Raw genomic sequence first — 26,286 nt, forward strand, 5'->3', positions numbered from 1 at the left:
GAAAACAAAAAAAAAGAAAGCAGGAGAAGGTGGAGGGGTGGAGGAGGAAATATATGGTTAATACACAAAAAAAAAACTCGAACTGAACGACGTCTGCAAGTACATAGCACTTTGTAATACAATATTGTCCCTAAGAATCATAGCAATCATCATCATCAACCACAACACCACCGCCGCAAAAAAAAATAATAACACCATAATGATGAACAAGAAAAAATAAAAGTAAAGAATAACTGCACTTCACACTCTACCGGGGAAAATAATTCTGACTTTCACAATCCAAAATTTACCCAATAAAGAAATACTGAGGTAAATAATGTTGTAAATATACAATTAATTGCCACCCAGTTGTAACGGATAAAAACACCGAACATGTAAAAAAGGCGTGGGACATCGATAAATAAAAATTTTTGTAGTCGTCCTCCTTCCGTATTATACATGAATTTCAGAAGTTCTAGTTGTTTTTCAGCATCCTCCTTAGCACGAATCATACGAAAAATTGGGGCATAAGTAACAAAGGTTCGTCTAATATTTTTTGCCTTCATCTCTGATACAACATCGATTGCCTTATCATATTCATCATGTAGGCAATAACTTCGTACCATCTGATTTGCCAACTCACGTTGTACTATTTTTGGTTGTGCAACAGAGCAGTCCATAAGTTCCTCATACAATTCTTCCGCCTCAAAGAGTGACATTTTACCACGCTCCACATCGTAGGCGACCAGACTAAAAAGAGGGACAAGATGGTGTGCGCCTAGTGTGGATAAAATGTGTTGGTGTTCCCGCAGCCCTCCATCATGAAACCATAGTGTGTGAATAGATGGACGTACCTCAAGATTCATAAGGTGTTTTTCTAAAAAATCATCCGCGTTGCGAATTCCAAGAGAAAGTTGAGAGAGTGTCATCTCCACCTGCCGTTCCACACGCTGAAGCGCAATGGCATTCTCGATCTGCACTACCTGATCCATTCTGTTATACAGCACTGGCGGAAGTGATCCGGTGATGCCAATTGCCCGCAGTGGGCGTTGTGGCCGCATCATCATGAAATGATCGTACGCCGGCTTCACTGACGGCATTCCACCGACAAATGCGGGAGTGACAGGATAACAACCAACACCCATCCAAGGTGCAACGGCCATGCGACCGCGTCGTCGTACGGTGGAGATACGCATATAAATATAAATATAAATAAATAAATATATATATATATATATATATATATATGGAAACTGCGGAACTGTGTGAGAAAATAAACAATTAGTGGGATAGAGAACAAGAAAAAGGGAAAAAAGGAAAAATCAGCAGTGAAAAAAAAAAGTCAGAAAGAAACATAATCAGAAAGAGAAGGACATACTAAGAGTTTATGGATAAACAAAAACTAATAAAGGAAGGAGGAGGTAATTTAACTATGGATTACGGCAATACGGGGAGATCCCAATCTCTTTTCCCCCTTCTTTTTTCGTTTTCGTTGTTCACCGTACACCATACAACAGATGATTGTATACCTGTAATGAGGGTGTCTGTGTATATATCATATTGATGGCACGGACTGCGATACAATTTCACTCTCAAGTTTCGCGGCGAGTAATTCCGCTTCATCATATGTCAACACCATCGCCTGCGCAAGAGACGATGCTTCCGTGTTCAACAAAGCAATATCACGATCCAATAACGCGAGAGGAACATCCGGCAGTAGAGACACGGCACGCTCCAGCTCGGCGAACTGCCTATCAAGTTCATCCACAATTCTACCAACACGCTGCTTCTCCACAACCAATTCCCACTCTAACCGCTGTGCTGCCGTATCAACGAGATCACATCCTGCACTAGTCGCTTCCGGTGATCCCGTCGATTGTGGTAGTGCGTCCCCAACTGTTGCAAGTAATGCGTCATGCATGGCCTCAATACATCGTGAGAGGGCGACTTCAGCGTCCACAATGGGCCTCGACATAGCTCGTTAGTAAAACGTTAACAAATGAAAGCATAAAGGAACAGATATTCATAACCACACAAAGAGAAGGGGAGAAAGAAAGAGAGAGAGAGAGATAAAAAAAAGAGAAATAATATATCCTTCGTTGATCATCATATATTTAGTATAGACTTTATCCACTGGTCCATTTTTTTAAAGAATATTCCACACACCCCATGGTTGTAAAATAATAATAATAATAATAATAATAATAATAATAATAATAATAATAATAATAAAAGTTTATCGATATTACATAATGGTACAAGTCTTCGACACTTTCCCCATTAGCATCACACGTTGTTTGCCTTTCAGGTGATTAAGTCGTTCAACCTCCATACGTAGTGCATCAGGGTACTCTTCACCAATAAATAGAATGTCACCATCTCGTAGATCGTTTTTTCGTGCCAAATCATCAGTCAAAACATTTCCTTGATTTTTCATATCAAAAAGTTTCCAATTAACTTTCCTTGAAGAGGCAGCAGAGTCATCAACTACGCAAACAATTTTATCAACAACGCGACCCACTGACCACTCCTGGGATAAGGCAATACAAAAGGGAGCAACTGTAGAAGTAAGTAAACGATCTGCAACGAATACCGCGACAACAGAAACAGCGGCACCCCCAAATTTAGAATCGATACCACGAGGTTTACTTCTCGTGTGGGAAAAAATAAAATCTTCAAGAGGTGGAGGTCGCCGAAAAGGCCAAGAATCAAGAACCAAAGAAGTCTTTTCTTTTTCTCCTTTCCCTTCTTCTTCTAGTTGCTGTACTTGTTGTTGCCGAATATCCTGATCCTTCATCTTGTCAATTGGGTCAGTGTTTGCTTCCATGCACTGTGAGGTAACTATACAACCAAAAGAAGAAGAAACTGGTGGAGACATCACATGTGGTTTTCCTTCCCTTGATTGAGTAGATCTAAGTCGAATACGTATTGCAACCGCGTGCAAGCGAGAATTTTTTTTCAATTCTCGAGGACTTGAAAAGAGTCTTTTCGTTAGTGTCATTTCCAAATCTAGTAAAAAATCGGAAGAATTATTACACGAGACATCTGAGTTTGCTGTTCCTTCTTCTGTAGCGCGCATAGCCTTCAAAGGAAAGACAATGATATGATTAGTAAGGGAAGCCTCTTTCACCGTTAAAGATAAAGGAATAGGTCGTAACACAATCTGTTTTGTACCCTCAATATGATATAACCCTTTAGTAAGTGCATTAGACATAAATAAAGGGTGTGAAGCCTTCCAGCGTTCTACTAATTGACCGATAGACATTTCACCCGTCGCTTCAAGAGAAACAACCGCTAGAGAATAATGGTCCTGGTATTCATTAGGCTCTAACTCTTCTTTGCATACCAATACAGTAACAGGTATCATCGTTCCACGATACGTTGAAGGTGCCAAACGCAAAGGGTGATTTGGTTGATATTGAGCACATAGAACCTCAAATTCATCGGTCACATTATTATTGCTTTGTAAGAAAGATTTTTTGGATTTATGGTCTTGCAATTTCATTTTCTCATTACTTTCATGACCATGAAAGCGATGCTCAACACAGAAATTTTGCCGACATATTTGGCACGGTGTAAGCACGCACATCTTACTACCACATACTACACAAGTACATCTTAACTTGTCTGATGTCCCTCTTACCTCATCCACCGACTTAACTTTTACATCCTCGATAACGCAAGGTTTATTTGTTGCTGCAACATTATGGAAATCAATATGTTCACTACAGAAAACGCCTTGACATCTATTACAATTCAAGGGCAAGAAATCAAAATGACCACAAACAGAACAAAGAGCCCCCTTACCCTCACATTGCAAGCTCATTATTACTTCTCTCTTTTTCAAAGAACCCTACTTTGGCACACAAGATGCTATTCACCTGGTCTCCCAATCCTTTGGAGAGCTTCTTTCTTTCTCCCTCTCAATCTATCTTTATCTATCTATTAGTCTTTATGTGTGTTTGGGTGTTGTTTCTAGAGAAAAAATAAAAAAAAAAGGGCAGAAACAGTGCCAAAGAACATTTAAAATATCACAACAAATATATGTATATATATATTCCTCACAGCTGAAAAATCATTGTATATATAAAAGATAAACTAGTATATAACGTATGACATAGCGCATCGTTACCGCAGGAGGTAAATCCGGGTAAGCCTCTCTGTGAAATAAATTGTGGTACTTTCCACCTTTCATTTCACCACTTAACTAGCAAACACAAACTAACTATTTTCTAATTCCCCCACCTTTACTAGTACTAGTAGTACAAAAACTAATGTACGTAAGTATTGTACTTCAGGAAAAAAAAAATACCAAACCCCAGTCCCCATCCTCTATACAAAGACACAGAAAAATATTTATGTACATGAAAAGCCAGCTAACAGAAAATGTTACCAAATATTACAAGTTTAAAGGAATAAATGCATATATACCTATTTATTTTCATCCCTCTACCAAACCCCCTCCCATATCGTAGTTCGTTCTCTAATACCATCTCCAACGTTCTAGGCGTCTATACTTATGAATAAACTCCTTTGTATAGACTTGAGATGCGTAATAATGCTGATCCTGAAAGTGTGAATAGTGCGGCATGTAAGCTGCATGGTAAAGGTAAACAGCAATACCCATTGGAGCAGAAGCCAAGAAGAAAGCCGGTACAAAGGTGTCGGTCATAGTCCATTGGTGTGGAGGATTAAACCATCGACCAGAAAACGGAGGAGCAAAAAGGTTTGAAGTGGCATGACCACGAACAAGTGTGGTTCGACGAAGCATGGTGAATTACAAGTCAAACCTCTTCCCTACCCTATATTCTATATTTTAAAGCTCTAATCACCAAACAAAATTAAAATCAAACCAGAAAAATATATTACAAATCACAAACAAAAGAGAAGGATCCCTTAAAGATTACTCACAATTGAAAAAAAAAAACAGGAAGCAAGAAAAAAATTTTTTTGTTTTTCCTTTTCTGTATTGTGTCCTGTGTTCTCGTAAACGAAGACTGTAGTAGCGCATAACCACAGCACAATCAGTTTTGGATTACTACATTCATTGCACTCAGAGACAAAGCAAATGTCTCAAAAGCAAAGAAAAAAAACACTCATATGCATTTTACCTTGCTACTAATTTTTCTCTTCCTTGTTGCTTTCATTGTATCTTGATTTGACGTCACCATGGCTTAATGTGAGTTATTGACCTGTACGACGTTCAGCCATTAAGGAATCTAACGTTTTGGCCGGAGGTTGTGGTTGTCCAGCAAAATGTCCAGCAAATTGAGCCATCTGTTGTTCCATTGGATTTACACTATTTGAGGAGGAGGTGGTGGTTGGATTTGTGAACGGTGAATACCCCTGGAAATTGTTTCCTCCCGCAACAAAGGGTGCCTGGGTTGCTCCCCAGTAGCCTTGTGATGGCATTCCACCGTACGATTGCTGCATAGGAGCCCCACTAGACCATCCACCAACTTGTCCTTGTGTAGGTGGCTGCTGAGAGACTTGTGCTGTTCCATACCACATACCAGTGGGGGCCGTACCAAGTTGTTGTGGCTGCGTCGCTGTCGCAGTTTGAAAAGCACCGAAAATAGCATCCTGCTGCTGCTGCTGCTGTGGTTGTATTTGTGGTTGTTGTTGTTGTTGTTGTTGTTGTTGTTGTTGAAGTCGTGTATTCAAAAAGTCGTCAAAAGGGTCCGCAGGAGCTTGAGCTTGAGCTCGTTGTACGGGAGCGTTAGAGGGCCAACTAGGTTGCTGTGCATTGGAGTTAGCTGGTACGGAAGCTGGAGCTGGAACTGGAGTTGGAGCAAATAAATCATCAAGTAAATTCGGTTTGGGTGGTTCAACTTTTACTGGGGGTGATTCAGGAGGTGTAACAGAAGTCTCTGGCGTTTGTACAACAGGTGCACTTTGTGCGGTAGTGGTTGACCCCATATTGCGTGAGGCACGCCTCTGCTGCTCTTCTTCTTCAAGTCGTCTTGCCAACTTCAGGTCTGAATCATGAGCCGCCTGAGACAACGTACTGGATTGACCTCGAACATGTTGATTATACATGCGTTCCGCCTCAGCGGCAGATATCCCGGCCCGACTCTCCTCTTCACGTTGCATTCTAGCAGCGAGTTCCATATCGTACCGTTCCTGTTCCTCCCTTGTGTGTGCGTGATAAGCTGGGCGGTCGTAGCTGTATGAGGTTGGCGGGGGCGGGGAACTGCGTGAGAATCCCTGATAACGTGTGCTTGCGTAGCCGCCCTCTGCGCTGGCGGGGCCGGAGAGTTTGGAGCGGGTGAGGGCCGCCTTCTCGCGCTCCTCCCGCAGCACCGCGCCGTCGCTGAGGAGTTCACACAACTTCTTCGCCCGCTCCCTGACGGAGAGTCCGTGATCTGTCCCTTTACTTCCCGTGTAGTAAAACGTCTGGGAGATGAGCCGCACAGTGGGTAGCACAGAGCACACCGCGGGGAGTCCAGACTCCGACACATTACGCGCGAGGTAGTCAAGTAGTAGCAAAGTTTTATAACAAGAACGCCACGATTTGTCGCGGTGCTTTAAACGCAATTTGATTTCCTCCATTATGTCAACAGATCCACGTGGGAATGCACGACAGACATCTTCCATTTGCGTCCCAGTCGGTCCCCATGGCTCTTCATTGGTGGCTACGTGAACAAGTTCCACATACTCGTTACCAGAGGTCTTGACACGCAGAAGCTCCTTCGCGGCGTGAATAGAAGTAGGAATGTTCATCTAGGATAAAATTGCTTTAACTCCCTCCTTTGTCCTTTGTGTCCCTCCTTTTTTTTTGCTTTTTTTGAATGTTCTACCGTTACAACTCGATATATATATATATATTTTTTTTTTTTTTTTTGGGGGGGGTATCCTAGTGTATGTATGTGTGTGTGTGTGTTTTGAAGATGGTAAGGGCGAATGAAAGGAAATAAAAAGGGGAAGTGACTGCAAAACACCCTCGTCAACACATAGTAAGAAATATAAACTCACAGTTGGACACAAATACATATATTACTTATTTCCCAAAACGTGAAAAGAAAAACATAAAAAAAATACAACATCTTATGACCCTAGATAAGACATCCAAAAATCCAAATTTTCTACAAAATAGACCATGAGAAACCAGTTTAAAAAAACAAGAAAAAATGATAGGTGTATAAACCAATACTTGACACACTTTAAAAACGTGCGTCACCAAAAGAAACACCCCCATGAACGATTATCACATAGAAGGATGCCAATAAAAATCATTAACTCCATTTCAAACTTTCACTCCATTTCGATGGGAAGTGATACCATACCAATAGAATCAAGGTGTCTTCGTGAGTGATAGAGTAAATCCGAAATTCAAAAAAAAAAAACGGTGAGGCCAAGACATCTTCTTCAATAGATATGTGTTTGTTGGTTTGTTTGTTTGTTTTACTTTAGATCTACACTAATGGAGAAAAATAAAATAAAAAAGAAAAGATAAAAGGAAAAAAAAAATTCAGAAAGACAACGGGGGAAAATCATATATACACACATAGAAATACCTGCATTCTTATTCATGGATAAGAATGCACATCATTATACCCCCAAAAGAAGTGAGATGGAATTCTTGAAAGAATTAAAACAAATAAAAAAAGACATGAAGTAGATATTGGATCCGAAAAGTTCTAGTACGGGATCATTGCCTCGTAGTCAGCAGTGCGACGAGCAAGGACCTCAACGTTCTTCGGGCGCACAATACGGCCAGCACGGCTGCTCCTCTTTGGCTTTGGCAGTGGCTTGCCAGCCTTCTTCGCTGCCTGGAAGGCAACAAAGTCCTTCTGCTTCTGCTTGAACGCCTCCTGGCAGCGCGACTTGCGAACGTGCTCGAAGCGCACGCAGATGCGCTTGCGGATTGTGCGGTTGCGGACCGGCTTGTTCACAATAACGCCAACACCGCGGGGTGTGACGTTCCACACGATGCCGGTGCGGCCGTGGTAGTACTTGTGGGGCATGCCGGCACGCACGGCGGCGTCAGCCACAACATCGACGTAGTCGCCGACTTTGAAGTTTGTGAGGATGGTGCTCACGGAGGGCATACCGTGCTTGCGGAACTTCTTGGCGAAGAGGTGGCGGGTGCCACATTTGTAACCGTAGGAGTGAACCATCTTCGGCTATTCCTGTCCAGCATCCGGGTGCAGTCGTATGAGTGTGGGAAAAAGACATAAAGAAACAAAGAAAGAAATAAGAAGGATCCCAGTCAAATGCCAAAGAGGTCCAAACACAGAGACCCCTTATATACATATATATATATTATGCAATAGTATGTGAAAGGAAATAAATTACAACATCAAGATTAATAAGAAAATAGCGTGGAAAAGTTTTTTCTTCCAGGGTAAGTAAGGAATATATGAGGAAATTTTTTTTCGAAAAGCAATAAAAAAAAAATTATTATTTTCTTTTCTTTCACGATTTTCTTTATATCCTCGCGGTTCCCACTGCACTGCTTTTGGTCGGAGCATGGAGTTTGCCATAAGGCATACATGTTCTTACAAGAGAACAAGCAACAACATCGACTAACAACAGATCACGTGGTAAATATCATGGCACAAATATTTTTCTAAAAAAAAACATCAGCTAAATGTACATAGAATAGCAACATAAACACAAGACATCAACCCCAAAAAGAAAAACACTAATTAATAATAATAATAATAATAATAATAATAATAATAATAATAATAATAATAATAACAATAAAGCAGACACGAATCAGATGGAACAACCATACACCATACAAAGAAAAAAAAGCCTTATGGTTCCAGCGTCAGCCTTTCATTCTCATCTCCTGCTCAGTTTGAATTGAAGGACACTAACGCGTCAATTTGCTTTCCTCATCACCCAGTAATGTTGTAAGACATACACAAAGGGATTTGAAAAAAAAGTCTCCTTTGCTCAAAACAAAAGAGGTGACGGAAAAAATTTTCCATTACGCAAGAGAAAAAAAACAAGGGTAGTAAGAAAAAAAAATTTTTTTGCGTCTAAAACCTCTCCTCTTGAGAAATTTCCTGTCCCTGATCATCATTTGTTCGTAGTGCATTGTTCTCAGAAACAAAACGTCGAAATATATATAAACGCATTCGCTTCAAAAAACCAGGATATCTACGACTTGTTTCAACAGGCATTGATAAATCATAAGAATACATCATTGCAGCACTCTCAGGGACACTTCGTTGAGCCAATGCCCGCAGAAAAAAAATTGATGATGTTGAACCATGTGATCGGGGTGGCAAAATCTCATTAGTTGCATTTTCATCACTCTCTTGACAAGGAACAGTATGTGCCACTGTATTACTATCTTTAGGAAGTTTGTTTGCAATATCCCTAGTGTAACTTATGCGTGGAATTCCAATCATTTCACATACTCCATTGCACTTATGAGAACGAATAAAAAGACGCATTCCCTCCCTTCCAAGATTACCGCGACCGTAACCTTTACAATCAAATGTTAATATCTGTGGATCAGTATAAATATCATTTACACCTTGAATATCTACAATCATTAATTTTTTCTTGCTAGCATGATATGTAAAGTGGGAAAATGCTTGTGGAGTCCATCGTACTTCGTTTGGTACATAACCACTATTATTATTGTACTTTGTAAAATTTCCATCTAACTGAGGTTCTACTGCAAAAAACAACGGCGGCTTACGGTCTATCAACTCCATAACCACAGCTGGAAGGAAATGTACTGGTTTGGGCGGCATACAACTATTAAATTTTTTAGCCCAATGATTAGCAATTGTGTGCATTGAGACATCATCAAAATATTGAGTCTCTCTTACTGAGGAACAACGATATCGTTTAGCCACCATCTTGCAATTAAATCGGTTGATATCTATTATATAGTACGAAGCCCGCATATCACCATGAGCGAAAGGAATAGGAAAAATAACAACTGAAGTGTTCACAGTAGTCCATACACCAATAGTAGTGTCCCATTCATAAACAACTGCTGACTCTGCGAATTTGCTTAAACGACCCTTTAAACAATATCGATGGTGAAGATCAAGAAATATACCCAATGGTAATGCATCTACAGAGCCATTTTTTAAGGGAAAAATAGCAGGTTCGTGTTGGTTTTCATTCATTGTACTGTTACTACCACTTGTACTGCTTCTACTGTTGTTTCTGGAGGTACAACCACTATCACAAGAATCGCTATAGTTACGACTACCACCGTCACTATTACTATTACTATCACTATTACTGCCGCTTTTTCTAGAACAGCTACTGCAACTCTCAAATGTTGTACGAGATAAACTACTTCGAATGCCATGAGAAGTACTTCCAGAACTGCTTCCACTAGTGCTATACCTGCTACGACTTCGCGAGCAGCTACATTTACTTCCACATTCACAAGTGGAGCAAGACGAAATAGAGCGTCTTGTAGAATAAGAACACTTTTCTGGAGACAGTAGTTGAGCCGAATTACGTAAATTTTTTTGATAACTTGGTGCCGTGGGCTGAGTAGATGAAACACAAAGCATCTGATTATTCCGAGGAGGAGGAGATGAAAGAGGAATAGTAGTAATAGTAGTAGTAGTAGTAGTAGTAACAGTGGCGGTGGGGATTATGATAGCTGTGTTTTTGTTCAGAGAAGTATCCACTGTACAATCTCCCGCAGTTTCTGTATACATAGATGAGGAATGTGATGCATGTACTTCACTCACTTCGTTAACATTACCGCCCATTGGCCGTCGGGCTGACGTGCGAGGCATTTCCGTCTGCGGTGGATGTAGCACCATGTGAGAGAATGAAATTTCCTTTTCTGATGTTGTGTGTGTTGATTGCGGCAATTGTGACTGGGGTCGCACAATTGTTTGTTTGTCATCCACCATAATAGCATTCACTGCACACGCATCAGAATTATTACTCCTTGGCAGCGTCTCATCAGTGACGTTATTCTTTAGACCTAATGCACGGTAAGGGGAGTGTATTTCCCTCTTCTTCCCATCCCTCACTAGTGGGGGCACTATTGGAGCTACCTCCACGCATTTACTATCATTGTCGATATTATGCGATTCATCAAGAGGAACAGTAGATTTATGGAATGGGGAAGCCATGCATTGCGTAGGTTCGTTCTCTGGTAACGATAGTACAGTATTCTTTGCATCAATAATTTTATTACAATCCAATCTAATTTCCTGGATGTTTTGTTCATCTACGCAAGAAGTCTGGTCTTGCAGCAGCAAGTCCTCTCTTGCGCACGCCATTTATTCTACTACTACTACTACTACTACTACTACCTTATATATATATATATATATATATATATATATATATAAAGCAGTACTATACCGAAGACGAAAAAAAGAAAAAATAAGAGTCAGTAAAAAAAAATCAATAAATAAATAAATAATAAGAAACAGCTGGATAACGACACAAAATCCAGCACAAGAGAAAGTTAACATACTGTATGAATTCCGTTTTTTTTTTTTTTTACTTAGTTTGTCAACTTCCGCACATCATCACTACGCGACATCTTTGTAGAAGAAAAATTCTTCGAGCCCCTCGCCCACTTCTGCATGATGTCTTGTGGTAATTTTGCCCAAGATACTTGTAAAACAAAGACGGTCTAAGCATCTTCCAATGCAAAGATAGGCACTAGCAATCTCCACTTGGGACTCCCACTCCGTAATATCTCCTAGCAACATTGTGGAAACTGGGTCAGAACTCAAAGTTCGTGGTGTATTAGATAAATTAAGAAAAGGTGGAGTGAGAACAGTATGATTGTATAGTTTGCATCCAGGTTTCTGAGCCATTTTGGTTGTCTTATCACTGGAAGTATCACAATATGTAGATGGATTACTTGTTTCCCAACTAACTGTAGAAAAGTCTCGTTGTGAAGAAGTCACCTGCATTACAGCTTCCTCGACCGTTAAAGAATCTGATTTCAATAAAACATTTTCCATATAAGCAATAAGCGCATCTTTAAGTGCTCTCATAAGGCGCACAACAATACTTGACGAAAATGCAGTATCACCTGACATTTCTTCAAGTTTGTGGTTTAAATAACTTACTGCATAAGCTTCGGCCATTCCACCTGCCGGCATGAGAACATTCAGATGATGTGGTAAGCAAAAGACATTGACTAAATGATGCAGTTGGCGAAGAAAAAGTCGCTCCATTAGTATAACGTTAGCAGCGCATCGACCACCAAATACAATACTAATAGTTTTACGTACCTTTCGTGTAATCTCCTTTTCCTTGTTGATTTTTAACGGTTCAAGTGTTAAAAGAAGTGAACGATATTCATCTCCACTACACTTTTTATGTAAAGCAGTTGTAAATAATGTTTTTATTCGCAAATAAGCTACAATAGGATCAAAGTTGAGTGATTGTAACCTTCTTGGCAAAACATGGAAAGCCAGCGCTAACTGTGTTATGGCTGTTTGACCAACTGAAACTGCAATCAATACAGTTCGTGTATTATCTCCCCATTCCTCCACATATTGCAATACCTCTTCCCTTACGTGTCCCTTCACCACAATAACCACTAATCCTTTTTTTACACTTTTTACCATGAAAGCTAAACGCTGAAGGTCAGGATCATCTGCTCCTACAAATTCGGTGGGAAACTCTGAGAATAACAACAGCATTTCTACATGATAACCCTCATCCTGAAGCAAGGCTCCAAAAGTATGCAAAGGGGTAAGCACACATTTCCTTGAAAATGAAGAACCGCACTCTTTGACTCGAATTTTTGTTATAAAAGAAATACCTGGTATAAGATATCCTTCACTCCTTCCTGTAGACCACCAACAATCTTCATCTCCCGTAACCAAACAGAGAAATTTATCTACAATTCGGTGCAAAGAGTTTACCCTCTCTTCTTCCATTGATATATTCTGATCTGTAATAGCATCCATAAGACGAGAGTAAATAGAAATAAAGCAATCTACTGCTAACTTCCCTGCTTCATAACCACAGGAAAGTTGATCAAATCCAAAAGATTTTTTAAGGTACTCATGTAATATGTATGGTGAATAGCAAAAGGAATCTTTTTTCCTATCATCATTTGTTATACTTATACCTGCAGAAGAGACAATTGTCTCAGCCAAAATATCAGAAGGTTTTATTAGAAGATTCTTTAAACGCAATTCTCTAATAAAATTCTCCATTAGATTGCAGCAACAATTTATATCAGAATCTTTATTCTTTTCATTTTCATTTAAAAAAGGGAAATCTTCCTGTTCATACGAATACATAAGTGGATTTATTCCTTCGTTATTTCTCCCAGTAGATATCGCTGCTTCTTTCGCTAATGTATAATAAGTATGGAGCACCACAAAAGTAATAAAATTGACACGACATGATACACCTACTAAACCTTCATGCATCCGATGGTACTTTTGTAGCAACGTAGAAAGGAGCTCCATTCCATCATCTGTAGTACAAGAAATTTTCTCAAGAAGCTGTTGTGAATCAAATACAATGACAAAATGACCTGTTTGATGTGATGACTCAATAAATTTCCCAACCACATGAGTGTGATGGGTTGCAAAGGATTCCACCAAATCCAAAAGCTTTAAGGCTGCTTTCTCCATACACCACAATTTTGATTTAGTGAGAGTGAATGTCACTGCCTGAAAACCTTCCTCTTGTGGCCTCTTTTGCGCCATTTGAATAAAAGTGAATGAGGGGAAAAAAAAGGATAAAGAAGGAACATTACAAAGAAAGTCACATAACCAAATTTATAGAAATGGTCCGGTGTTACCTTCTTTTTAATCGTTTATTTACACCATATCTTTAAATGGCATTTCAAGTACTGAAATACCATAATGTACTAAATCCCCCAATAGCTGTGTTGAAACCGAAGTACATGTATTCAAGTGTCTTTTTGGAAAAAACATGGGTTGAACTTCTTTCGTGTCAAGAGAGGGGGTAACTCCAGTAGAAAATAAAGTCGTATTAGTTGAACGATCCATACCAGAAGTAAGAGCTGATTCACGAGCCTCCCAAAGTCTAAGCACTTCTGTAGTCGTAGGCGCCGTACAGATCTCAAATACGGATACGTCATTACGCGATTTTATAGGCTCTTCAACCGTACTCTGTGGTTTAGGTCGTTCCGTCGTTACTCGGTCAAGTGCAACTCCGTGGGCGCTTGGGGCAGGGAGCGTCCATGGTTGCAACCATGTTGTTAATGCCGGAATGCTACTTAACTTTGCAGACCCATGTTGACTACTCGCCCCAGCTTTTACACGTGGAGATTTTTGCGGAGTCCTCAATTCTAACTCGGATGTTGGGTCCAATAAAGGTGATGCTCCTGTTCGTTTCGGCAATGTTCCGCGTCTATCGGTGGTCCTCTGCCGTGCATCATCCGTTCTTTCCCGCTTTGTTCCCCATTTGTTCTCTACAGATTTCTGTTGCGTTCTCGTTGTCGTCAAGGCAGACATTCCCACATGCTCCAAGTACTGTGCACCAAGGGCACTAGTTTGCGATGCCACAAAACATGACAATTCCCTTATGAAATCTGTTACTCTAATACCCTTTACTTCACCATCAGCAACCCCCTCAGCCTTTTCTAATTCGCACACAGCATCTTCCAAGTCAGCAATTCCCACTAATGCAGCACGACAAAATTCTGAGAATTGAGCATTAAAGCGTCTCTGAGAGTCTGTTCCTTTCACAACAGCACGCGCCGATTGCACTACAGTTTGAAGTAGAGAATTAATAGAACTTAATTTCGCACCTTTAGATTCTTGGATAGCCCGAATAACGTAGCTTCTTCTATTTTCCGGATCTCCAACTTCATCATTGGGACGTCCCCCCTTGTTACGTTGCGATGACATTGGTGAGTAGGTCTTGTTCAACTTTTTTTTTTTTTTGGGGGGGGTGGAGAGGAAAGGAAAGGAGGGATATTATATCTTTAACATTGAAGAAAAAAGGGAAAAAAGATACAACAAACAGCAACACAAAATCTTAAAAGAACACACCACCACCATAGTCATTATTCCTTTCATATCATTAGAAATAACAAAAACTTAATTCCCTTCCAATCGTTCGGCCAGTGGCTCTTCCCCAAATTTTACCAAGAGAAAGAAATGGTAGGGAACATTAAAACATCCCACACAACTCTAATTGTAGAAAACCATTGATAGACATATATATTTTTTTATTTTATTTTCAGAGTCTCCCAGAGAGAGAGTTACCACCAACAAAAAAATCATTATTAATACTGAAGAAAAAGCATTAAAAGTCTCTTTGATTCGCCCACTCCTCCGGATAAGGAGAAGGGTCGGTTGGATAGGTTTTTCAAGCCCTAACCTTTACAAACAATTCCAACACGAATAAGTTGAAACACAAGAGTGAAAATATTTTACCAGGCGTGAGATCACACTATTTCTTCCAGGGGCTAATACAACACACAGACAGAAACAAAGAAAAAAAAACCAAGAAATCCCCTGGAACAAAAAAATAACTTTAACCTATAAGGCCATAGTAATAAAATAAGGAATAAAAAGGTATGAAGGGAGAAATATATGTTCTATCAGTAAAATGTAAAGCACGGCTCTTTTACATACAGACCCAATAATTCACAAGCAAAGAAGATAACGAAATGGTTTTTTTTTTCGTTTTTTTCAAGTTGGGTTACAGATATATAATAATAAATTTAATTAGAAATTCAACATTTGTAACAATACAGTCTCTTTATCACTTTTTTAAAGGTTTCCTTCTTATGATATATATCCTAAATCCAGTTTTTCTTCAATAACCTTAGACTCATATATACGTTCTCTAAAGATATACTCTCCCACAGTCTGTCTGGCACAGAACGCGCTAATAACTGGGAACAATTATTCGTTTAGAGTGGAAACTGTATTCACATCATGATGTAACCAAATTTATATTTAATAAAATTAACTTTATTCCTGACTTCAATCAGAAAATTTGACCAATCAGACCCGCATTTTACTATTTTCTCCTTCTTTATTTCAAATGGGACACCTAAACGCTGGACACATTAGTTGTCCTTAACCTCAGCACTTTCCGGGATTGCGAGCGTCCCCGTAAAAAAAAAAATTCCTAAAACCTCTTCTAGTAAAGGATCAAATTTTTTCAACAAGCCAGAAAAACTGCCGAAATGGTTTGGATGGTGTTCCAAAACGAAACTCGTCATGTAATAAAACATTTCAGTATAATTTTGAGATTATACGTTACTGCGTTCTCTACATCTCTTAGTTTTAATATATAAAATATATTTGCGTCGGTTAACAAAAAAAAAAAAAAGAATAGCTTACGGATTTAACATGCCTCAAGAAACCATTTACGCTGCTATTACTCTAGTAAACAAGAAGCATATCAAAGAAATTGGACGAATTGTTCAATAATTTCAATCTCATATAAAGAGCACCCATTCTTATCTTTTGAGCCTAATCTACCTTTCCACAAAGAGAGAAAAAGAACCCAAAAGACGAAGAAAAGAAAAAACGAAACATCTGAACAACATCATGAGAATACCCAGAAAAACCAAAGGATTACAAAGGAAAAATTTTTTCAAGAAATATAGTTCCGCCCACTTGACATACGCTTAGTCATCACCATATAGAAATCATAGGATACTATTTCTTTCTTTTTTTTTTTTTGAGGGTTAGGGTTGCTCCCTATGTGAGATGCATAACAGGAGAAAATTTTCCTCGAAAAAGCGTTTTATACACCGATAACGTTTCGCAGTTGACGTCGAACCTCCTGTTGCGCGTTGACATCCAAACGGTAGAATATCCATTGTTTCACGATGCAATAACACAAAAATACAGCTTCCACAGCCCATAAAGAAAGCACTATTATAACAGGAAAAATGAGAATCTTGGATTTGGTTTCAGAAACATCTCTTGCGAAATCAATCCCAGATGCTCCGTAGTTAGATGGCCCAACGAATATAAAAACACTAAAAGCCAATGCCACAACCAAACCACAAAGACTAAGCAAATGTTTTGTATGACGCCCAGTGGAACATGCGCGGTATACCTGCCAATACCAAATAATAAAACTCAATGGTATTCCAACAAGATATACAGCTGAAAGTACAATAGTTTGTGCCGTTTTAAATCTTTTCGTAGTACCCTCACGATATGGTGCAAGAACCACCCCAGTGGTAATACCCATATTTATTAGAAGCAGTATACAAGTAATAATCCAGTTTATGAAATTCAGTCGCACATACATTCTTCTTGGCTCAGGAACGAGAGCAATTTCATGATGTATAAAAGGTTTTATGCATAGAAACTTAGGGGGAAAGTTAGGAGTCAGATTAGATTGGCGCATTATTGTTTCCCGTTCTGTTACCTGAGATTCTAGTGCATTTAATCTTTTCTCCTCCTCTATAGCCTTTAACCATCGTTCCTCAAGCAAAACTCTTTCCTTTTCCTCTGGTGTCATCCCCTTAGTATTTTTTTTGTTTAAGCCCAAAACTTCTTTTGCAACGTGTAGTTTATAGTTTCCTTTTCGCTGTTCATTTTTCCCTTCCTTACCTCCTTCACCACCACCACCTGCCGCTGAAAAAACCGAGGCTCTTTCACTACGAGAGGGACGGGAAAAATCATTTCCAAAGGCAGAAGGCTGTGGAAGATCCTGTTTATCCAATCCAGTATCGGGAGTAGATTTTTGATTTTCTCTTGTTTCAACCTTTTCTCCTTCATCTGATTGCAGTTTTACGTCTTCTAAATTACTAGGACCTTCCGGTGGTACATGTTGCGCCTTCGATGATTCAGCTTCATTCTCCTCCTCACTGTTAAAATTATACATTTTTTGTAGTTCATTGACTTCACTTTCAAAGCGGTACATGGTTTAATCAAAAACTATTTTATTTTTAATATAAATAATAATAATAATAATAATAATAATAATAATAATAATAATAATAATAATAATAATAATAATAATAATAATAAAGAAAAAAAAAGAAAAGAAAAAGAAAAGAAAAAATCACCATTAAGAAGCCTTCTTCAAGTTCATCACATCCACTCCTTGGGAGCTCGTGCACTAGGAGCAAACAAGCTATACTTCTCTCATTATAGAAGCCTTCTTTTTCCTTCATTTCATAAAAGGTACATTTTCTCTAAGTTGAATTCGACAAAGGAATATAAACAAAAAAAAAGCACCAAGGGACCTTTCGGTACAAAAGAGAAAAAGAAAAAGAAAAAGACCGCTTATTTGTCATTGGGAGGAGGGACCGAAACAAACACACCTAATCATCTTCTACCCAGTTCAGTCAATTTGTAATGGTATTTATGTTTTTTTTCCTCTTGATCTTTTCTCTTTCCCATCGTACGTCAGACCCATCCGTCTTATTTTTGCCTACCTTGTCCATTCAAAACGTTCCTTTATATTCAGATTTTTTCTTAAAAAAAAAACACCCCTCCAATTTCTTTTTTCATTGCTTTCTCCTCTTAATACATGGTAGGGTCGGGCAGAAAAGTAAAGCAGACAATTCACAGAGAGGTGAAAAGTCTAATTGTGGAATTCCTCTTTTTTTTTTTTCTTTTTTTTTTCCTTTTTTTTCCTTTTTTTTTATTCACAGATCATAAGTTTTCTATATGGCCTTTCAACCAGACTTGAAAAGAAGAACGGCAACTTGTCCATAATAAAAGTACAAAAAACAATGAGTTTCATGTGTAACAAAGCTGCCAAAATTACGGCCAACGATGCAGTGCCAGGTAGGCTGGTACTTCTTATCAAATTCCTTTTTAATGTATGCTGCAATGTCCTTTTCAATGTTAAATTTCTCCAAAGCTTGTGATGTAACTTCAAAAGCGTCAGCTTGCATGTCTTCAGGCATGTCAGCAGACTTCACAACGGCCTTGCGATCGCCAGACATTGTTAATTTTCGATGGAGGTTAACTTCTTTTTAGTAATTTAAGCAATACTTAATTAAAAGAAAAAAAAAACATCGTAAAACATGGGAAAAAACCAAAGAAAAAAGAAATAAATAAAGAGAAAAATATCAACAACGAATAAAAAAGCACCATCAGTAATTAAAATATCACAAAATTTTTCTTCCCACACCACTTTCACAATAAACGCCTCTTCGTGTGTAAACGAAAATAATAAAAACTAGTGTAAATCATCTATACATGCTACACAAATGAGCATGTTTCTTCAGCAGTACAGTAAAAAAAGAAAAAAAAACATCTACCGTACAGATATCAAACGTCTCACAAATAATACTGTCGCAAAGTCCGACTAAACCCAAACCCCCATCTAGTCAATTCGGAAGAAGGACAGGAAGAAACAAAAACGATTAGACAGAGTGATGTACAGTAGAAAAAAAAAGGAAGACAGTTAGATAAAAAAAAAACAATTTACACCTCGGCCTTTTTTTTGAGAATGGGTTTTTTTTTTTCATTGTGTCGTTTTTACCACCACTTTTTCTTGGGGAGGTCTCCTGTGAGCTGGGACATTCTCAACGTGAGCACATGATGGAACAAAATCTCGCGGCACCACCTTCGGTTTTTTGGGTTGAATATCGTAATTTCTTTCGGGACGCTTGAATTTACTTTTCCAGTAGGTTCGCTCTTCGTTTAATTTTTCAAGCTCCTTTCGTTTGTTATCTCGAGGAGGGGTAAAAACCACCGGTTCCCCATCTTCAAAAAACAAGCTATGATAATTGCCTTGTATTGATTTGTATTCAGGGTTTCTTGCATTATGACGTTCTTTGCTGAACGGCATACTCAAAGGAATAGAAGGATCAACCTTAAGTCTGCACGAACTGCCATTTTCAGCACGTCTCCTTTGTTCTGAATTATAGATTGCAACAGTATCAACCCTTGGTTCGACTACTTTGTCAGCTTCTCGTTTTGTCGATTTAATATGTTTCCATTCATGTTTAAGGTAGTCAGGAACTTGAGAAAACAAAAATCCCTCCTCTTCCTCAATATCATTTAGAAGTTCCATACAACCTTCATCTGAAAAGAGGACATTATATTGACACAATGATTCAACAGCACGGGAAATAGCCGCAGTTGAATTAGAAATCCGATCAATTTCACCCTTAAGGTCAATAAATTCTGATGCTCCTTGTGAATAGGAATCATTTTGTCCTGGTTGAGAATAGCCCATTTTGTTCTCTGATCCAACCGAAACGACTTGCAGAGCCTCTTCCCCCGTAGAATTCTGATTATTCATTTTGACTCCCTTTTTATTCTTTATTATTATTATTATTTTCCTTCTATCAATTCAGGTGAGGTAAATACGTTCAAAAAAAAAAACCAATACACAAAAAAAAAATACAATGAGAAAGAAAAAAAACAGAAAAAAGACACCCAACTGTTTCTATTCCTTTTTCCCCCTTCAAAAACAACAAAGGAAAAAAAACTCTCCGGAAAAGCAACCGCGCCAAAAGAAAAGAAAAATGTGCCAGCACCCAATTTCCCATTGAAACAAAATGGGGTCCATACACCAATGCCGCGAAAACGAAAAAAACCACAACAGGTAGAGCGGGGGAAATAAAAGAACCCCGCAGCGGCAGCAGCTTGCCTCGGGAGGCGGTCCCGAACCCCGGCGCGACCAGGAAGAGAAATGAAGAACCGACCGGCGAGACCGCCAGTAAGCCAGAGGCGCGGCCGCCACACGCATCGCCTCCGGGTTGGGTGGTGCGCGGCGTTTCGTTTGCAGAGTTGTGGCCTTTTTTTCTTTTTTTTTTTTTTTTTTTTTTTTTTTTTTTTCCGGCGGCGGGGAACCAACGGAACGAGCGCGGCCGGCGCCGGGTTCATAGTAATTTTTTTTTTGAGGAGGCGTGGGCGGCCGGCTCTTGGCATTCCTGGCGGGTTTTTTATTTTTTGTTTTTATGCAGCGTCTTTCTTCCTGAAGGAGTCAGGGCGGCAGACGGTACCTGAGTTGAATGCCCTCGTTCTCATAATTGAAATTTGTGGTCGAATAAATGTTTGTACATATATATATATATATTTCTTTTTGGACTTATTCTCTTTGAGATGGTTTCAGAACAACTTGCGTTTATTTTTATTTTGTCTATTTTTGCTCCGACCTTGCCAATTAACGCACCCACTCCCTTGTTTTTTTTTAATATTTCACTTTATCTTTTTCAAGTTTGTTATCCCTAATTAAGCCTTGATATAATTCGCGCAGCAATGTCTGACGACGAGGGAAACTTCGCACCTCAGGGTGGTGAACAGACCGGATCCCTGACCTATCCTATGCAGGCCGGTGCTCTCAAGAAGGGAGGTTACATTTGCATCAATGGACGTCCATGCAAGGTGATCGACCTTTCTGTTTCAAAAACAGGCAAGCACGGACATGCGAAGGTCAGCATTGTTGCCACCGATATTTTTACTGGCAATAAGATGGAGGATCAGGCTCCGAGTACTCATAATGTTGAGGTTCCGTTCGTAAAAACAGCAACTTACAGCGTTCTGGATATTCAGGAGGACCGTGAGGATCCCAGCAAGCCAGCACATCTTTCCCTTATGGACGATGAAGGTGAGACCCGTGACAACCTTGATATGCCCCCAAATGCCGAATTGGCGGCACAGATCAAGGAACAATTTGATGCAGGCAAAGATGTCTTGGTAATTGTTGTTTCAGCCATGGGCATTGATCAGATTCTCAGCTTCAAGAATGCTGTTGAGCGATAGGGGGAATTCAGTGAGGGTAACAATATAATTAAGGGCATTAATATTCTTGTACTCTGGAATATAATAAAATTAATAAATCTTTTGTTTTTAGCAGAAAGACATGATTGGATTTATTTATTAAAGTACTGTTCTGTTTTTTTTTGATAATAGCAAAAGAAATTGCAATGCTAGATTAACTGTTTTTCTCTTCCTTTTGATTTTATATATATATATATTAAAAAAAAAACCAAAAGCCTTATATTATTTTACTGAGCAATGTCTGACGACGAGGGAAACTTCGCACCTCAGGGTGGTGAACAGACCGGATCCCTGACCTATCCTATGCAGGCCGGTGCTCTCAAGAAGGGAGGTTACATTTGCATTAATGGACGTCCATGCAAGGTGATCGACCTTTCTGTTTCAAAAACAGGCAAGCACGGACATGCGAAGGTCAGCATTGTTGCCACCGATATTTTTACTGGCAATAAGATGGAGGATCAGGCTCCGAGTACTCATAATGTTGAGGTTCCGTTCGTAAAAACAGCAACTTACAGCGTTCTGGATATTCAGGAGGACCGTGAGGATCCCAGCAAGCCAGCACATCTTTCCCTTATGGACGATGAAGGTGAGACCCGTGACAACCTTGATATGCCCCCAAATGCCGAATTGGCGGCACAGATCAAGGAACAATTTGATGCAGGCAAAGATGTCTTGGTAATTGTTGTTTCAGCCATGGGCATTGATCAGATTCTCAGCTTCAAGAATGCTGTTGAGCGATAAGGCATTAATTTCTTAGGTTATGTTATTTTTTTTTTTCGATAAGGAAAATATTATTTTGTTTTTCTTTTTACTTTTCATCTTGGTTCTTTAAAAAAAAAAACTGAGATGTTTTGCTCACTTTCTATTGTATGTATGTATTTATTTATTTTTTTTTTTGTGTGTGTGTATGTTACATAAACATTATTCTTTTTTCCTTGCTATATAGTCCTTTTTTCTTCTAAAGCAATGTCTGACGACGAGGGAAACTTCGCACCTCAGGGTGGTGAACAGACCGGATCCCTGACCTATCCTATGCAGGCCGGTGCTCTCAAGAAGGGAGGTTACATTTGCATTAATGGACGTCCATGCAAGGTGATCGACCTTTCTGTTTCAAAAACAGGCAAGCACGGACATGCGAAGGTCAGCATTGTTGCCACCGATATTTTTACTGGCAATAAGATGGAGGATCAGGCTCCGAGTACTCATAATGTTGAGGTTCCGTTCGTAAAAACAGCAACTTACAGCGTTCTGGATATTCAGGAGGACCGTGAGGATCCCAGCAAGCCAGCACATCTTTCCCTTATGGACGATGAAGGTGAGACCCGTGACAACCTTGATATGCCCCCAAATGCCGAATTGGCGGCACAGATCAAGGAACAATTTGATGCAGGCAAAGATGTCTTGGTAATTGTTGTTTCAGCCATGGGCATTGATCAGATTCTCAGCTTCAAGAATGCTGTTGAGCGATAAGGCATTAATTTTTCGTTTATAATTTAGAAATTTTTTTGAAATAATTGATATAAAATGTTATTGTTGAACATATTCGTTATTATTATTGGATTATTATTTGCTATTTATTTATTTCTCTTGTGAACTGTAATTTTAATATTTTTATTTATTCTTTTTTTTTAGGGTATATATTTTTTTATGAAGTTTTGTTTGGTCTTTATATGAACAATAGTACTAATAATGCTATTTTAACCGTCACGGAAAACGGAGTATGGCGACCAGCCAAAGGAAATGATAAGGTTTTGCGGTATATTGTACAGCGGGCACCAACGATGAGAGCTCGATGCCGAAGGTGTTCTCAGTATATTACAAAAGGGGATCTTAAGTGGGGCATTCCTATTCGTCATTCCCATGGTGAGTATGGTTGGATAACAGCTTGGCAGCATATTGGTTGTACACGGATATCTGAAGAAAGTGATAACACTGATTTTGTTTTTGGGTTTTCTGAATTGTCTTTAAAAGATCAGAAAGAAGTATGGGAAGAAGTGACTTCTACTCAAATCCCTTTACATTTGCTTCCCTTGGATCCAAATGATTTGGTTAAAAGGGGGTTTCTTCCTGAAGTTGAACCACCTCGCGAATTGTTGCGTCCTCTTCTTCGATACCAAAAAGAAGGGCTAGGTTGGATGGTAAATCAAGAAAAATCTAATATAAAGGGTGGGATTTTAGCTGATGAGATGGGAATGGGAAAAACAATACAAATGATTAGTCTTTTTCTTGCAAATCGTGTAGTGGGGCCTACATTGGTGGTTTGTCCTGTTAGTTCAATGCTTCAATGGGCAACTGAAATAAGAGAATATGTTATGCCAGGATCACTTTCAGTATTAGTTGTAGAACGGGCTTCTCGTGCAAATAGGGAGGATCTAGAAAAAGCAGATGTTGTTTTGACAACCTATCCTATGCTAGAACAGTCTTGGCGAATTCTTGTAAATAAAACAAAAGTAGCATGTCCTTATTGTGAACAACTTTACCTTCCACGACAGCTTGTAGTACACAATAGGTATTTTTGTGGTCCACGTGCGAAAAAAACAGCTAAACAAAGAAAAAGGGAAAAGGGAGAAAATAATGATGAAAATTATTCTTTTAGTCGGAAATTTCAATCGAAGGAAACAATTAAAAAAGGACTTCGTACCTTGCGAGTTGATGTTGGTGACAATTGTGAAGAAGAAAACTTATTTTATGAAGAAGAAAATAATGGTGATAAAGGAATTGTTGGTCCTATTGGAATGTATAGAGAACTAATGATAGAGGCTGGACGAAAAGTTCGAAGTCGCTGGGAACCCGCTAAAGAAAAAAGTGATAGTAGCGATACTAATGAAGAATCAGGTAGTTCTTCAGAAGATACTTCAATACAATCCGAAATTAATATATTAGAAGAAAAGGAAAAATTGGAAAAGAGTCTTTCTTTTTTTCGTTGTCCAAATTGTAAATTTCAAATATTGCGATATCCTTTTTGTCCTAAAACTGGCCAACACCATGTGGTATCTGAACGTATGACCGAAATTATTGAAACTGATGTTGGTGGAGATGAAGTTGATCTTTCTGAATCTATATTTCATTCTATTAAATGGAGTCGCATAGTTCTTGACGAGGCCCATCGCATAAAGGGACGCAATACAAGTACTTCAAGAGCAGCATTTGCTCTTGTCGGGGAACAAAGGTGGTGTCTTACAGGAACTCCTCTACAAAATCGTGTTGGTGATGTTTACAGTCTTGTTCGTTTTCTACGTATGATACCCTATGCAAGGTATTATTGTGGAACTGAAGGTTGTTCTTGCTCTTCTTTTTCTCATCCATTTAGTGGTACTAACTTGAGACATTGTATATTTTGTGGTCATGGTCCGGTACAACATTACGCCTATTTTAATCGTTATATATTAAATCCGATACTACGTTATGGATATATAGGAGATGGACGTCGTGGGATGATGATGCTAGCAAATGAAGTTCTTCAAAAATGTATGTTGCGTCGCACCAAAGCAGAAAGAGCAGGTGATCTTCATCTTCCACCACTTACTGTTGAAATTATTAAAGTAAAATTAACAGAAGAAGAACGAAATTTCTATGAATCGTTATACAAGAAAAGTACTGCTACTTTTGATACTTTTGTAGATAAGGGAACAGTTTTACATAATTATGCACATATTTTTCAACTTTTAAGCCGATTACGACAAGCTCTTGATCATCCTTTAATCGTGGTGGAATCAATGAATGTTGGAAAATTAGCACATCCAAAGGGTCTTTGTGGTATTTGCACAGAAGGTTGTGGTGAAAATTCTTTACAGGTTACTCCCTGTAGGCATACTTTTCATCGAATTTGTCTCTCTCAGTTTATCGAGAGTTTGCCAGGAAGAGAATATCATTGTCCTACCTGTTTTGTAACTATAAGTATTGACCTACGTCAGTTGCATACTGAGTGGGACGAAGAGGAAGCTATGCCTGTTCTTCCTCCTGAATTGGAAGATGAAGCTATAAACGATGAGTTACAGGATAATTCAATTCCTAATACTAATATACAGGTAAGTACATCATCTTCCACAACAGAAGAGATTCCAATAAAATCTAAGAAAACAAAGGGTATATTGTCTCGAATTGATTCTTCTAAACCTCTTCATGGTACAAAATTAAACGCTATTACTGAATATATTTCTAGAGTACCAAAAGAGGAAAAGGTAATTGTATTTTCACAATTTGGAGATATGTTAGACCTTTTACAATTATGGCTACAGAAAGCCCTTATTAAAACTGTGAAACTCACTGGGTCTCTTATGATGTCGCAACGACAAGCTGTTTTGCAAGCATTTCTACAAGATCCTACCGTTCGCGTAATTCTTATTTCACTAAAAGCAGGTGGGGAGGGTTTGAATTTGCAGATTGCTAATCATGTAGTTCTTGTAGATCCTTGGTGGAATCCGGCGGTAGAAATGCAGGCAGCACAGCGAGCGCATCGTATTGGACAAAGAAGGCCAGTTCATGTGGTCCGTTTTGTCACGGAACATTCTGTTGAGGAACGTATGATGGATTTACAAGCTAAAAAAATGCTTGTTATTGAGGGTACAATCGATGGAAAGTTGAATTCGCTTCAAAGCCTTTCTGAAGATGATCTTCAATTCCTTTTTACAAGATAATACAACGGATAATTAAGCAGAATTATTATTGCTAATATTATTATTAT

General features: G+C 38.9%; 16 protein-coding genes across 16 annotated transcripts; 4 read left to right on the top strand and 12 right to left on the bottom strand.

Moving 5' to 3' along the window:
- Nucleotides 1-272: 272 nt before the first annotated feature.
- Nucleotides 273-1,175, bottom strand: LSM04_006891 (uncharacterized protein; the record flags this gene model as incomplete). Its single annotated transcript, XM_067336812.1, has 1 exon — nt 273-1,175. One exon carries the CDS (start codon nt 1,173-1,175, stop codon nt 273-275), a length of 903 nt encoding a protein of 300 aa, XP_067188910.1.
- A 359-nt stretch (nt 1,176-1,534) lies between these two features.
- Nucleotides 1,535-1,954, bottom strand: LSM04_008917 (uncharacterized protein; the record flags this gene model as incomplete). Its single annotated transcript, XM_067336813.1, has 1 exon — nt 1,535-1,954. One exon carries the CDS (start codon nt 1,952-1,954, stop codon nt 1,535-1,537), a length of 420 nt encoding a protein of 139 aa, XP_067188947.1.
- A 270-nt stretch (nt 1,955-2,224) lies between these two features.
- Nucleotides 2,225-3,805, bottom strand: LSM04_001838 (uncharacterized protein; the record flags this gene model as incomplete). Its single annotated transcript, XM_067336814.1, has 1 exon — nt 2,225-3,805. One exon carries the CDS (start codon nt 3,803-3,805, stop codon nt 2,225-2,227), a length of 1,581 nt encoding a protein of 526 aa, XP_067188828.1.
- Nucleotides 3,806-4,462: 657 nt separating this feature from the next.
- Nucleotides 4,463-4,750, bottom strand: LSM04_008700 (uncharacterized protein; the record flags this gene model as incomplete). Its single annotated transcript, XM_067336815.1, has 1 exon — nt 4,463-4,750. One exon carries the CDS (start codon nt 4,748-4,750, stop codon nt 4,463-4,465), a length of 288 nt encoding a protein of 95 aa, XP_067188943.1.
- A 413-nt stretch (nt 4,751-5,163) lies between these two features.
- On the bottom strand, nt 5,164-6,702 carry LSM04_006606 (ENTH domain; the record flags this gene model as incomplete). Its single annotated transcript, XM_067336816.1, has 1 exon — nt 5,164-6,702. One exon carries the CDS (start codon nt 6,700-6,702, stop codon nt 5,164-5,166), a length of 1,539 nt encoding a protein of 512 aa, XP_067188903.1.
- Nucleotides 6,703-7,619: 917 nt separating this feature from the next.
- LSM04_005184 (Ribosomal protein L21e) lies at nt 7,620-8,099 on the bottom strand (the record flags this gene model as incomplete). Its single annotated transcript, XM_067336817.1, has 1 exon — nt 7,620-8,099. The coding sequence occupies one exon, from the start codon at nt 8,097-8,099 to the stop codon at nt 7,620-7,622; it is 480 nt and encodes a 159-aa protein (XP_067188879.1).
- An 873-nt stretch (nt 8,100-8,972) lies between these two features.
- Nucleotides 8,973-11,207, bottom strand: LSM04_005819 (MHCK/EF2 kinase; the record flags this gene model as incomplete). The annotated part of the gene is made up of 1 exon (XM_067336818.1): nt 8,973-11,207. The coding sequence occupies one exon, from the start codon at nt 11,205-11,207 to the stop codon at nt 8,973-8,975; it is 2,235 nt and encodes a 744-aa protein (XP_067188891.1).
- A 258-nt stretch (nt 11,208-11,465) lies between these two features.
- On the bottom strand, nt 11,466-13,541 carry LSM04_007477 (uncharacterized protein; the record flags this gene model as incomplete). The annotated part of the gene is made up of 1 exon (XM_067336819.1): nt 11,466-13,541. One exon carries the CDS (start codon nt 13,539-13,541, stop codon nt 11,466-11,468), a length of 2,076 nt encoding a protein of 691 aa, XP_067188921.1.
- A 189-nt stretch (nt 13,542-13,730) lies between these two features.
- On the bottom strand, nt 13,731-14,786 carry LSM04_008355 (uncharacterized protein; the record flags this gene model as incomplete). The annotated part of the gene is made up of 1 exon (XM_067336821.1): nt 13,731-14,786. One exon carries the CDS (start codon nt 14,784-14,786, stop codon nt 13,731-13,733), a length of 1,056 nt encoding a protein of 351 aa, XP_067188939.1.
- A 1,858-nt stretch (nt 14,787-16,644) lies between these two features.
- Nucleotides 16,645-17,778, bottom strand: LSM04_008247 (SCAMP protein; the record flags this gene model as incomplete). Its single annotated transcript, XM_067336822.1, has 1 exon — nt 16,645-17,778. One exon carries the CDS (start codon nt 17,776-17,778, stop codon nt 16,645-16,647), a length of 1,134 nt encoding a protein of 377 aa, XP_067188937.1.
- A 760-nt stretch (nt 17,779-18,538) lies between these two features.
- LSM04_004204 (Dynein light chain) lies at nt 18,539-18,811 on the bottom strand (the record flags this gene model as incomplete). The annotated part of the gene is made up of 1 exon (XM_067336823.1): nt 18,539-18,811. The coding sequence occupies one exon, from the start codon at nt 18,809-18,811 to the stop codon at nt 18,539-18,541; it is 273 nt and encodes a 90-aa protein (XP_067188866.1).
- A 524-nt stretch (nt 18,812-19,335) lies between these two features.
- LSM04_007254 (uncharacterized protein) lies at nt 19,336-20,118 on the bottom strand (the record flags this gene model as incomplete). The annotated part of the gene is made up of 1 exon (XM_067336824.1): nt 19,336-20,118. One exon carries the CDS (start codon nt 20,116-20,118, stop codon nt 19,336-19,338), a length of 783 nt encoding a protein of 260 aa, XP_067188917.1.
- A 962-nt stretch (nt 20,119-21,080) lies between these two features.
- Nucleotides 21,081-21,584, top strand: LSM04_002517 (Translation elongation factor; the record flags this gene model as incomplete). Its single annotated transcript, XM_067336825.1, has 1 exon — nt 21,081-21,584. The coding sequence occupies one exon, from the start codon at nt 21,081-21,083 to the stop codon at nt 21,582-21,584; it is 504 nt and encodes a 167-aa protein (XP_067188842.1).
- Nucleotides 21,585-21,839: 255 nt separating this feature from the next.
- Nucleotides 21,840-22,343, top strand: LSM04_005269 (Translation elongation factor; the record flags this gene model as incomplete). The annotated part of the gene is made up of 1 exon (XM_067336826.1): nt 21,840-22,343. One exon carries the CDS (start codon nt 21,840-21,842, stop codon nt 22,341-22,343), a length of 504 nt encoding a protein of 167 aa, XP_067188882.1.
- A 225-nt stretch (nt 22,344-22,568) lies between these two features.
- On the top strand, nt 22,569-23,072 carry LSM04_004148 (Translation elongation factor; the record flags this gene model as incomplete). Its single annotated transcript, XM_067336827.1, has 1 exon — nt 22,569-23,072. The coding sequence occupies one exon, from the start codon at nt 22,569-22,571 to the stop codon at nt 23,070-23,072; it is 504 nt and encodes a 167-aa protein (XP_067188865.1).
- Nucleotides 23,073-23,272: 200 nt separating this feature from the next.
- On the top strand, nt 23,273-26,239 carry LSM04_009718 (SNF2-related; the record flags this gene model as incomplete). Its single annotated transcript, XM_067336828.1, has 1 exon — nt 23,273-26,239. One exon carries the CDS (start codon nt 23,273-23,275, stop codon nt 26,237-26,239), a length of 2,967 nt encoding a protein of 988 aa, XP_067188962.1.
- Nucleotides 26,240-26,286: the final 47 nt, after the last annotated feature.

Source organism: Trypanosoma melophagium (assembly GCF_022059095.1).
Source record: "Trypanosoma melophagium isolate St. Kilda chromosome Unknown ctg34segment0, whole genome shotgun sequence".
Classification (NCBI taxonomy): Eukaryota; Euglenozoa; class Kinetoplastea; order Trypanosomatida; family Trypanosomatidae; genus Trypanosoma; species Trypanosoma melophagium.